The sequence below is a fragment of the Cottoperca gobio genome, chromosome 17, assembly GCF_900634415.1.
Source record: "Cottoperca gobio chromosome 17, fCotGob3.1, whole genome shotgun sequence".
NCBI lineage: Eukaryota > Metazoa > Chordata > Actinopteri > Perciformes > Bovichtidae > Cottoperca > Cottoperca gobio.
Window position 1 is genome coordinate 2,102,455 of NC_041371.1, and position 12,500 is coordinate 2,114,954.

At 39.3% G+C, this 12,500-nt stretch overlaps 1 protein-coding gene across 1 annotated transcript in view; it reads right to left on the reverse strand.

Moving 5' to 3' along the window:
- vipr2 (vasoactive intestinal peptide receptor 2) overlaps positions 1 to 12,500 on the reverse strand; it is a 35,537-nt gene that overhangs the window by 14,196 nt on the left and 8,841 nt on the right. Inside the window, exons 2-4 of the mRNA XM_029454240.1 lie at positions 8,898 to 9,003; positions 4,397 to 4,510; positions 1,532 to 1,623 (exon numbers count right to left, since the gene is read on the reverse strand). Coding sequence (XP_029310100.1) covers positions 1,532 to 1,623; positions 4,397 to 4,510; positions 8,898 to 9,003 — 312 coding nt within the window. The remainder of the gene's footprint in view (positions 1 to 1,531; positions 1,624 to 4,396; positions 4,511 to 8,897; positions 9,004 to 12,500) is intronic.

The window sequence follows — 12,500 nt, forward strand, 5'->3', positions numbered from 1 at the left end:
TAGGTAGGGTAGGTAGGTAGGTAGGTAGGTAGGTAGGTAGGTAGGTAGGTAGGTAGGTAGTGGGTAGGTAGGTAGGTAGGTAGGTAGGTAGGGGTAGTAGGTAGGTAGGTAGGTAGGGGTAGGTAGGTAGGTAGGGTAGGTAGGGGTAGGTAGGGGTAGGTAGGGGTAGTAGGTAGGTAGGTAGGTAGGTAGGTAGGTAGGTAGGTAGGGGTAGGTAGGTAGGTAGGTAGGTAGGTAGGGGTAGGTAGGTGTTATTTAATACTTGAGTGAATAATTGAACATGTAAAGAACTGTTTTATTTCAGAGTTAATTAAACACATATTGATTTCTCTTAATTCTTTTCTTCGCTATAATCTATAAAGTACTTTGAGCCGTTTTGTCTGCTGCTCCCTTATGAAAGTCGGCACTCTTTTTAACCTTCAGTAAACATTTACATTCATTTATTTTCCATTTACAGTATGAAGCTCCTTTGATTTCAGGTCAACTAATCTGCTTGTCAAAAGGAAAGTGAGTCAGTCCGACAGGTTTCTCTCGTCTGAGGTTTTTAAATCCTTTCATACAGCAAGTCAAGTATCCCAGTAATACACGAGAAGTCTGCAAGAAATAAAAGCACATTTTCGACAGATGAAGTTGAGAAAGACAGAGAAGGAGAGTGAAAGAGAGACGGTGAGACAGTTAGTTTAACAAGCACAATAGCTGATTCAGAATACCACCAGAAGTGACCCAAACTGAACCTGAGCAGTGAAAGAGGAGGGCAGCGGCAATTATCAGCATCCAGGCAAAACAGGGAGAAACGTTCTGCACCAAAACTTCCTTTTGCTAAATGTACATGTGAGCTGATATAAAACTGAAGTGTGGATGTCAGACTTTATAGAATATGCAGCAGGATTCTCTCTCTAATGATGTTTAATAATAAAGAAATGGATTTACTTTGGAAATTAAGGCTTCAACTGCACAACAAAATGTGAAAAGCTGCTTTGTTAACTAAACTGTTAGCAGGGTTTACAGAAGCTAGGTGTCTGATCTTTATTACATGTTTTATTGGAGGAAACACTAAACAACAACACTTAGTAAAACTAAACTGCTTCTATAAGAGTGATGACTTCTTTTTTTTCATTAAATGACGCAAAAAAAGGGCAGACACACACACACACACACACACACACACACACACACACACACACACACACACACACACACACACACACACACACACACTACCTGTGGGCATATTGACCCTTTAAAGATTCAGCCATTCACCATGTTAATTAACAGCCGACCCTGCAGGCTTCATCAGTTTCAGCCACTAATGCTGCATGTTATGTTGCAGCTCCTCTTCCTGCTGCACAGTCACGATTAATCCCTGTTAACGGCAACGACAGATGGGAAGTCCTACGCCGTATAAATGTCCTAAATTCCTTTTTGATATTCTCTGAGATAAACGTGTATGTGAAGAAACCCTCCCGTGCTCTGTAATTATTTTATTTTTTAACCTACGATGGCCCTAAGAAACAAAGACGCTTTGCTGTACCTTGTCCTGGCTGGTGTCCGACCCACACACGCTGGAGATGTTCGGGAAGACATCCGACCATCCCGCCGACGTGCAGTTCCTGCTAATGTTACCTGTGAGAGACGAAGAGATAAAGTATCTTTAAAGCAAAGTTCAAAGTTCATGCTTTTGAGTTTTAAAGCTTGTTCAGTGTTTGAAATATTCATTTTCACCGTTGCACCCCTCGTCATGTATGAGTGTTAGAGTTAGTGAGCTGAACTCCTGAGGGACTTCTTCTGTGTGTCCGAAATGCCAAAATCACTGCACTGAAAGTTCATCTCTCTTACAAATTCCCAGAATGCACTGTAAAAAGCATCGAGCATCTCTTGCTCACTGACTGGAAGAAAGTTCACCTCACTTCTGCGTCACTACACTCCTAACAAACCGTTTGCAGCTTCACAGAAGGGTAAACACAGCTGAGTAACCTTTACATTGGCTGACAGGGATTTACATGTGTGAAGTGATGTTAACACTGTTGGGACGTCCCAAAGGACGCAGAGCAGCAACAATGACCAGACTTCATTTATAAATCTACTCATTGCTGCAGCTTCGTTATGTATTTCAGAGGTTTGTGCAGGTGGAGGAAACGTTTTGTAAATTTATACTTTCCTTTTAATTATGTTCACAGAAAGTTCCCTAATATAGCAGCATTGGAGTGTCCTTATAAAACAACATTATTATACATTTTTGTTTTGTTTTTAAGTTTCTTAAGTGTGTGAGAATGTAAGACAAACATTTCACAATACCAGTGTTCCAATTCAGAAGCTTTTTCGTTTTCATTGGGGACAGAAGACGTAAATGTTTTACGTGGTTTCTACAAAGTGTTCTTTAGCTTCTTTAGCGCCACATTAAAGACAAACAGCAGTATATGCACCCTGGGAGTCGTAGTTTCCCAACACTTTTAATGTCCAGAGGCTTGAGAATGAGAATCACATCAAGGATTTATTTAAATAAATATACATCTTCAATTTTATTGTTGCTTGTCCCATACAGTGTCACATATAATCGTTTCTGATTACATTACTACAAGTACAACATACAGCCAACTACCTGAATTTGAGTTAATGGTTGTGTGGAACATTTAAAAAACAAAATATATATATATATACTGTCTTCTGACTAAAAACGAAAGACTCCAAATAAACTTAGCAGTCAGAACTCACTTGCAGTCTATTTCACAGACATACATGTGACCCATCACCGTTGCATGGTCTTTGGCAACATAGATTGACGTATTTGCAGCCATCTGACATGTTTTCCTTGAAGCAAGTTCCTTAATTCTTCTACAGCAAGAACTAGGCGGGCCAAAATGTGCAGGGAGCCTTAAATTAAAGGCTGGATCAATATGTGCAAGGGGCCACATTTGAGTTTTACATGTGGTCAGCCATCTACTGTCTTATGGAGGAAACAGAACTTCGGGGTTGATTACGTGATCTACGGGTCTGAAAAGTAAAGCAGCTGTGGAAGTGACTTGCATTTCTTCAAATGGCCAGCAGGGGGCGACTCTTCTCGTTGCAAAAAGAAGTCAGATTGTGTAGAAGCCTATAAGAAAATGATCCTATTTCTCGATGTATTACATACCTACTATCTACTATGAAGGAAACAGGACTTTTATTTCCAGAACCTTGGGTGTCAAAAGGAAAATAACTTGTATAACACTTGCTATTTGATTTTAATGTGGAGGAAAGATTGCTGAGTAAATCTAAATAAAGTCAAATAAAGACTTAAAGATGTATTGATTTAGAAAACATAAAAACAATAAGCTTAGTTTCTGCCAAAAGGTGTTTAAATGTCTTGTTTTCTCAGCACTTTTAAACAAAAATAAAGACATTGAATAACTTCAAAGATGCCTGGTGTTCAGAATCCTGCAGATGCTACATGTTCACAAGTCTTTACTGTTTCTGTAAAATGCAGTAACTTCAGGGGATTGGGATCTTTCTCAGACAGGGAAGCATCAGAGTGAGCGGAACAAGCCGCTGGGTGCTTACATAATGTTAAGTCATCAATGTAAATCGGAGCACGGCCTGCGAGTGGAAATCCAAACAGCCATCTGGTCACTGGCTGGAAAAGATCTGAAGGATTCAGCAGGGAATCCAATGCACACATTCAGACAGACGGGCGAGAACTGAGGGTGAAGAACGTGGAAACCAAACGAGGACAGAAAGGTATCAACTCGCTGGAGCGTCACAATCGTCTTTTGACTGAAAATATCCAAAACCTGGATCATCAATCATTCAATCGGACTATAACTCACTTACTATACTGATTATATATTTCATTTCTGATACACAGTCCTTTAATCCTATATGACCAATATGTAAGAAACGGGAGCCAGTTAGAACTTTTCATTTGTCAGAGATTGTATTGGTTTGCACAATAAAACAAAGCAGCAGAAACATGACATCGAAAGAAAACAAGCAATTTGTGCAGCTGAGATTTTGGGGTTTATAGGAGGAAATGAGCTCTCTAATATGTAATGGAGAATTGTCAGAGCGCCAGTTTGAAAAAATAAATAATAGCTTTGAGTTATGAACATAAAGACAACATGGCTGCTCCCTTTATTCATCTCTCTGCTGTAAAAATGACTGAAAAATAAATAAATACAAAAACTACTGCAAATTCGCAATTGCTGCGACCACATACGTCAATTTACAAACACACAAAGAAAGACGGCACAGTTTAAGTATACGGGCCACTCTCGCTGCCACGCCCCCTTTTTTGCCAATTGGCAAGAACACAAACACACACCTTCACAGCCGAACACTTGACCTCCACGCCAAATGTCTAGTCGCAGCTAAAAACAAATGGAAATGAGGAAATAAATACACAAATGGGTAAGTAGCCTACCGTTTCTGCCGAATACAGTCTTGAGGACGCGAGGACAGGGGATGGTGAAGGTCTCTCCGATCTCAGTTCGCTCCCAGCATGCAATGTTGTCCCACGCTCCTTTGCATCCTGACTCTGTCAAAAACCAGAAGGTGGCTTCATGAGTACATTTTCCCACAGAACATAAATGAAAACAAAACATCAGCATTAGTCATCGTAATCGACGTCCATTCACACCACGCACATCTCTCTGATATACAAGTCAATTACGTGACCTACGGGTCTGAAAAGTAAAACCAATGTGGAAGTTGGATTTCCATTTGTTCAAATGGCCAGCAGGGGGTGACTCCTCTAGTTGCAAAAAGAAGTCAAATTGTGTAGAAGTCTATAAGAAAATGATCCTACGTCTCGCTTTATTACCTCAGTAAACATTTTCCTAACGAGTTTATGGTCTCAATCGTTTCCTTTATACAGCATGATGTTCATTTTGTAAAATATGTTCCTATTTAGAGTCAAATAGACGATAAAGCAGCGTGTTCTTTAGGGCGGGGCTACCTTGTGATTGACAGGTTGCCACCACAGTGTCGTCCAGTTTGGGTGTTTTCGTCTTAGATCTATCAAAGTGCGTTTTCACTTCACAAAAGTTAATTCTACCCGTTTGGTCTCCTAAAAATGTCTTGTGTCAGTGTTCTCGTGTAACTTCCGAATCCAAAAAAACTAAACGGCTTCGACACGGTACTCTACAAACCCATGGGTGAGGTCACGATAACTACGTCCACTTCTTACTTATAGTCTACAGTCCACACAAGTATTACATCTTATCTTTGTGTTGTTGGTGGAAACACACACACGATGGTGGGTGGAGAATATGTATCCAGCTGTGTACTGTGTGTGTTTCACTGAACATCCAACATGCAGCTTCTGGTTAAATACTTTAGTGTTTGATTGTTTTCACAGAACTAGCTCGTATGCAGACTTTGTACACTTGTGCGACACTTGGATACAAACAGGAGGCTTGCAATGGTTCAGTAAATTTATATAAAGGACATTTCTAGGAGACTTGGATGTGTGTTCAGAAACCTTTGGATATTAAAGCATGAAACTCAGATGCTAATGATGCAAATAACATATTTATATTCATCCCTATGAGAAACATTTTCTCAAGTGAGACCCGGATAAAACTGCAGCAATAAAAAGCTTATTTACCACATTACAGGAGGACCGGGGGGAAAACCATCTCCTATTTAAAACAATTATACTCCTCATTAGGCATTTTAGGATTTCACATACCCTTTCTTAAATTGCACAGGATACATTTAGACACTATCAGCGGAGGGTACGAGGGAGGAGTGGACTTGAATGAATACAAAACTCTCGCCCACCCTCCAGAAACAAAACAAACAAGCTGCCTCCCAGAATAGCTCTTCCAGCTCTTCAGCATGAACCCTAATGGGTGCAAAAGTGCTGATGGCAAACTGAACAGTCAACAGGGCTTTTTAGCAATAGATGAATGGAGACAGTGTGCTTGGTAAAATGTAGCCTTCATCTCCCAAAGAAAAAGAGCCGGCCAGCTACCGAGGCATCAGACTGTGAAGGAGAAAGAACTGCTATAAAAAGAAACCATTTAGTGTCAAGTCGAGAAAAGAAGAACACGGCCAGAGGATCTGAAAAGCTTCTATTCTGGCTCCTGTCGTGTTAGAAATGTTGTTTTATACAAACGGCACATGATTATAAGTGTAGCTGGTGACCTCATCATCCAGAGCGAGGATTGTTTTGTCAGGTTACACGACAGATACAAGATCAAACTTCAGACAAACAACACGAAAAATAGATAAATCTCATCTTCTTCTTCCTCCAAATGAAAGAAAACTGCACGACATCAGACGGTGGGACTAACATCCACTGTGCTGCGTCCTGTGATCACCTGCATCGCTTTAACCCTTTCAACCATAGGTTGTTGTATATTTATGGTGTTTGCTCGGTTTCACTCACTTAAATAACACAAAAAACGTCTATTTTTAAACCTAATCAAGTAGTTTTGTTTCAATTTTGTAGGAGACAGAATCAACAATTTAAGATGTTAAGAACACGAGATAGAGAGCAAGTGGAAGTGCACTCTGAGAGGAGGGAAAGGAAAAAGGAAGAGTGAAAGTGCACGAGAGGACAAAAGAGGAGGAGCGGGGGAAGAGAGAGAAGAGATGTCTTTGGGGTAAAAACAAACGCAGATCTGAACTCATCAGTGCATGAAGAAAAGTCCATCTACCCGCTGAGTGATCCTCCCTCTCTGTTCGCTTTCACAGAAGCACATCAGAGCCAAGCAAACGCACAGCAGCGCATCTGGAGGGAAATCCTCTTTCTCTGGTTTACACTCTTTTTTATTCACTACAAAGTGAATGCTGGCTGAACACTTTGCCCCTTTTCCAGCAACGCCGACTGCGATTTCATGGGGATAGTAAAAAACATATATATGTGCTGCACGACAGAATTTGATAATCCTTCTTTAACCACAGAGCATTTTTCTGTAGTGCATCAAATGTTTGGATGCATTTTCTGCAGAGGAGGAAGGAAGGAAGGAAGGAAGGAAGGAAGGAAGGAAAGAATGAAGGAAGGAAATAAAGTTTACTTAGTATAGCTAGTTTTATAGAACAAGGTTAATTGTTGTCAGAGTAAGCAAGGAAGAAGAAGGAAGGAAGGAAGGAAGGAAGGAAGGAAGGACGGACGGAAGGAAAGAAGGAAGGATGGAAGGAAAGAAGGAATGGATGAAGGAAGGAAAGAAGGAAGGAAGGAAAGAATGAATGAAGGAAGGAAGGAAATAAAGTTTACTCAGTATAGCTCCTTTTATAGAACAAGATTAATTGTTGTCAGAGTAAGGAAGGAAGGAAAAGGAAGGAAGGAAGAAGGAAGGAAGGAAGGAAGGAAGGATGGAAGGAAGGAAAGAAGGAAAGAAGGAATGGATGAAGGAAGGAAGGAGGAAGGAAGGAAGGAAGGGAGGAAGGAAGGAAGGAAGGATGGAAGGAAGGAAGGAAAGAAGGAATAGATGAAGGAAGGAAGGAAGGAAGGAAGGAAGGAAGGAAGGAAGGGAGGGAGGGAGGAAGGAAGGATGGAAGGAAGGAAGGATGGAAGGAAGAAAGGAAGGAAGGAAGGGAGGAAGGAAGGAAGGAAGGAAAGAAGGGGTATCAGTTGGTTGCAATCTGCAACTTCCCCACTAGATGGCCATTAAATCTCGTGTCTGAACCTGAGTGTGGAGGGCAAGGCGCGACACAGTGAGGCCGTGAGTTTGATTCCCACTGAGGCTGATTGAGCGACTGGAGTCCTGAGAGCCACGCGTTATAAAACGGCTCTCTCGTTAACGCTGCAGAAACACTCCTGAGCTTCAGGCTTCAGGCTTTCACAGATTAAAACTGCATTTCACCTCCAACATGTGCAAACTAAGAGTTTATACATAACTTCATGACGTGTGCAGAGAGGTACATTCACACAGGATAATTATGCACACAGCAGGTTACATCAGAAATTAACTTTATTTTAATCACACGAGGAGAGAGGAGTCAAGGCAACAGAGAAGCGTCCTTTCCATCTTGTTAAGTCGACGCGGGGCACAGCTGCAGACGCTGCTTCTTTATCCCGTCGTATTTTATGATCTCTGTCAAATGAGCGTGGTGTTTATGACAACTTATAGATCTTTATTTACCTTTAATTCAATTCACAAATGCAGGCTACGGATGTCGTGAAGGATACACGGGCGTATCCTCGCTCGCAGCTGCTCCGGCTCTCGCTCCTCGACATGCATTTCATTTCAAGTTAAACTGTAAATGTATTATTAATTGGAACAAGCTTGTTTCTTGCTATTTGCTTGCTAGGATTGCAAGCATCATTTATCATTTATAAAGGTGAGCTTTTCTTCTTAACTAGCTACCGGGGTATTCCTGCAACATTAAATATGTGATTTATTGTTTTATATGTCCAAACTGCCCCGAACAGCTTCAGGCTTCCGCTTTCTATAGCTGCCAAATTTATGTGTTTTTCTCCGACATTTGTTTGGACATATTTGGATCATTTGCATTTATATATATATATATATATATATATATATATATATATATATATATATATATATATATATATATATATATATATATATATATATATATATATATATATATATATATTATAATATGATTCAGTCAGGCAGAGAAACAATCCCACATTTCAATATGAGATAATCTCATCAACTCTCTGCTGCTTTTCATTTTGTGCAGATAAAAACAGAACGGATTAAACTTTGTTATAAAGTATGAAAATACAAACTGAATGTAAAACATGACATCAACTCTCAGTCTGCAGACTCTTATTATTATTAATATATATATATATATATATATATATATATATATATATATATATATATATATATATATATATATATATATATATATATATATATATATATATATATATATATATATATATATATATATATATATATATATATATATAGTTCAGCTCATTAATTGATTTGGACCTTTATGGCTGCCGGCAGCTTCTTCCTCCCGCAGCCTCTGCAGACACTCCGCCTGGTCTCTCTCCACCTCCAACAGGAAGTTACAGGTTGGATGTCGACCGTCAACCTGTGAAGTAAAAAGTGTTCAGTTTAATCTGAACAAAGTTCCATGTTGTATCCATCTTTAATATTGTGACGAGTATTGATGACTTTCTCCTCAGCAGCGTGGATTTTACCGGCACACACAGATTGAATCTTTTTCAAGATATATAATTGTATTATTAATAACACACCAGACCACCTTAGTGTTCCTTGTAGCCGATATGTTTGTTTGTCCACGTATTAAATATATAAATATATAATTCTTAAAGATGGCTGGTGGAGGGAAGTATTTTGAGCCGATACATTTTAGGAGGAAAGCCAAAGTTATGATTGACAGATGAGAACACGATCATTATAAGCTGCTTAAACCAACCAACGCTCCCTTTCTTCTGTGTGTGTGTGTGTGTGTGTGTGTGTGTGTGTGTGTGTGTTTAAAACCTCATAAATCCTGCAGAGAAAGCTGCCAAATAAGATTGCAAACCATCCTCCACGTTTGAATATTAACATCAGCATACGTGTGTGTGTGTGTGTGTGTGTGTGTGTGTGTGTGTGTGTGTGTGTGTGTGTTACTATGAGTTTGCATGAGATTAAATTAATACTTCACCCTTAAAATGACCATATGTACTTGTACCAATGTTACTTTGAATTCTTTAAAAAAAACTTTATTTTGCTCTCCTGCCTCCTCGGTGAACAGAGAATCTACAAAATGGAGAAAAGTCTTGATGAATTAAAGTAACAAGCAACAACAAAACAACATAAAAACATCTGTCCCTCCTTTAAACTCGCACAGATTTGCAGCAGACAGACGTTTAAGTGTTTTAAACAGTAAAGATTTAGCGACAGGATGAAGGAGTCGTGTGTGAGATTTTGTAAACGGCTGTTTCGATAAAGTTTTGCTTTTGTTGAAGTGTGAAGAATTCTGGGTAACACGAGGTAAATGATACACAAATGGTCATTTTAAGGGTGAAATATTCCTTTAAGCAGAAGCTGTGATGATTATACAACATGTTCAGCGTGTAAGCCTGAAACATAAAGCGATCGGATTCTGTGGAACACGAGACACAGTCTGATGTCATGAAGACAGCAGCGTAGCTTCACTTATTACTTCTGCAATCACATGCAGATAAAAAACAAACACATTTACTACAGTTAAAGGAGAACGTAGCTTTATATATTATGCATTAAAGTCATAGTTTTGTGCATTGTTTTGCATCTTTCAGCTCATCCAACAAGCTCGTAAAACTCAAGGTAAGTCGACCTGCTCAGCACACAGACAGTTAGAGACACGCTGGTGAACATAGTGGAGCATTCAGCAGCTGAACAGTCTGTGGAGACCAAAATCAGAGCAAAAAGAGTCAAACATTTGATTTATATTCATCAGGTGGACACAAACGCGACTCCAAATGTGCTGCACAGCAGGGACTTACATCTCGCTCCACAGCCACAATATATTATTACAACTGTGACGCATTAAAACTGCAGATGGTCACTTTATTTGCTGAAACGGTCACCGTGTCCTCACAGAAGTGCATGAGACAGATGATCTGCCTCCTCCAGTGATACTACTGTCAAACTAAACCGCGCTGATCAAACATGAATCAAGATTCTGTGACTGCGCTGCGAATTTGTCGCCTCAAAACATATTTTAGCTGTAAAGTGAGAAAGTGTGTGACGCCATGTTGAAAACAGTCGATGCCAAACGTTCTCCTTTCACAGCGGAAGAGCATCTTAAAAATACATTTCTGAAAACATTCAAGGTGAGAAACAGGCGACTACACGACCTTAATGCATGCGCTGGAATGATCCTTTTTATTTCATTATCAAACAATTATGATGAAGTTGTGTCTTTGTTTTCTAAAGACACAGACATGTTGAGGCGTTTATGTTTTTAGGTGAATTATAATAAGATAAGGCTAAAATCATAGTTTTAAGCGTCTTAATTTAACCAGATTTAAACACTTAAGGAGGCAGATTTTCTGTCATTCTGTCATATGCAGCCTTTTGCAATTATGCACAAAGCTATGGAACACTTTACCTGCAGACATTAAGGAGGCAAGCTCGCTCAATATCTTCACAAGTAAAAACGTATCTCTTTACTTTAGCCTTTTAATAGTGATATTTTATATCTCTTTACTTTAGCCTTTTAATAGTGATATTTTATATCTTTTTACTTTAGCCTTTTAATAGTGATATTTTATATCTCTTTACTTTAGCCTTTTAATAGTGATATTTTATATATTTTTATCTTAGCCTTTTAATGGTGCCACTTTAAACTAATTTAAATGATTTCATAAATGTTTGCTATGCCTGGTTCAACATTAAATGTGTAAAGGTAACTGAGATAAATCTCAGAGTGTGTATTTTTGAGAAACCTGAGATCAAATAGACGGTGTTACCACGGGAACAAGAGGAAGTTTCTCTGATAAATGTGTATTGGACAAAAGCTGGCTTTAACCGAAGGGAGTAAACCAGTTGAAGGGTCACAGGGGCCATTGTTGATCTCACGCTTTTAACATGTGGCTCTGATAGTTTAAAACATTTACAAGAATGGTGACGAATGTGGTTTCAGGAGGTCGTTGAGTACGACAGATACGGAAACTAGGCATGATCTCCAATGTTAATTTATACTATTTTAATTGTGCTATTTTTGTTTTTATAATGGTGCTTCAGACTCATTACATCAACACTGTGATTATTGTTCTGTAAATGATCTTATTCTGTCCTTGTACTAATTGTTATGTTTCTGATGTGAAGCACTTTCAGCTGCAATTCTTGTATGAAAGGTGCTCTACAAATAAAGTTATTATTATTATTTATGTTTGACATCTTGCAGCTTTCATGAAACTATCTTGGTCTCCTTCAGCCTCTCTATGTGGATCCACACAGCTTTGGAGATTGCTCTCCTGCCGATCACTCAAATCCTCCCACACACACACACACACACACACACACACACACACACACACACACACACACACACCTCACCCCTTTATCCCCCGGCTTTCATCAAGACAACACGTGAAATCAATGTACACAGACATGCATGAGCACGAGCCAGAAGTGGCAGCTGAACGGCTCTTTGGTGCGTCAAACACAAAAACCTTTAATCCGGATGTGAAGAACGTGCTGGGATTTATAAACCGAGTGGTTCAGTAACACGGAGCAGAATTTAATGAAACACATGAAAGATGACTAAAAGCCAACACTTCTATTTACTGCAACGGCCTGGAGACACACACACACACACACACACACACACACACACACACACACACACACACACACACACACACACACACACACACACACACACACACACACACCTCCATCAGAGCTCATTAAAAGATGATTAAAGGACTGAAGTTTGTGTCCTGAGCCTTTTCGTTATTTGCATTTCTTTTTATCTTGGATGACGTTAACTTTCTCCGTCTGCTCGGTTCTTCTTAAATTAAACCAAAACCAATAAATTGCAGTCATTTCCTTTTTGCCAGAGCATTTTGTAAGGCAGTTCAGCTCATAGAA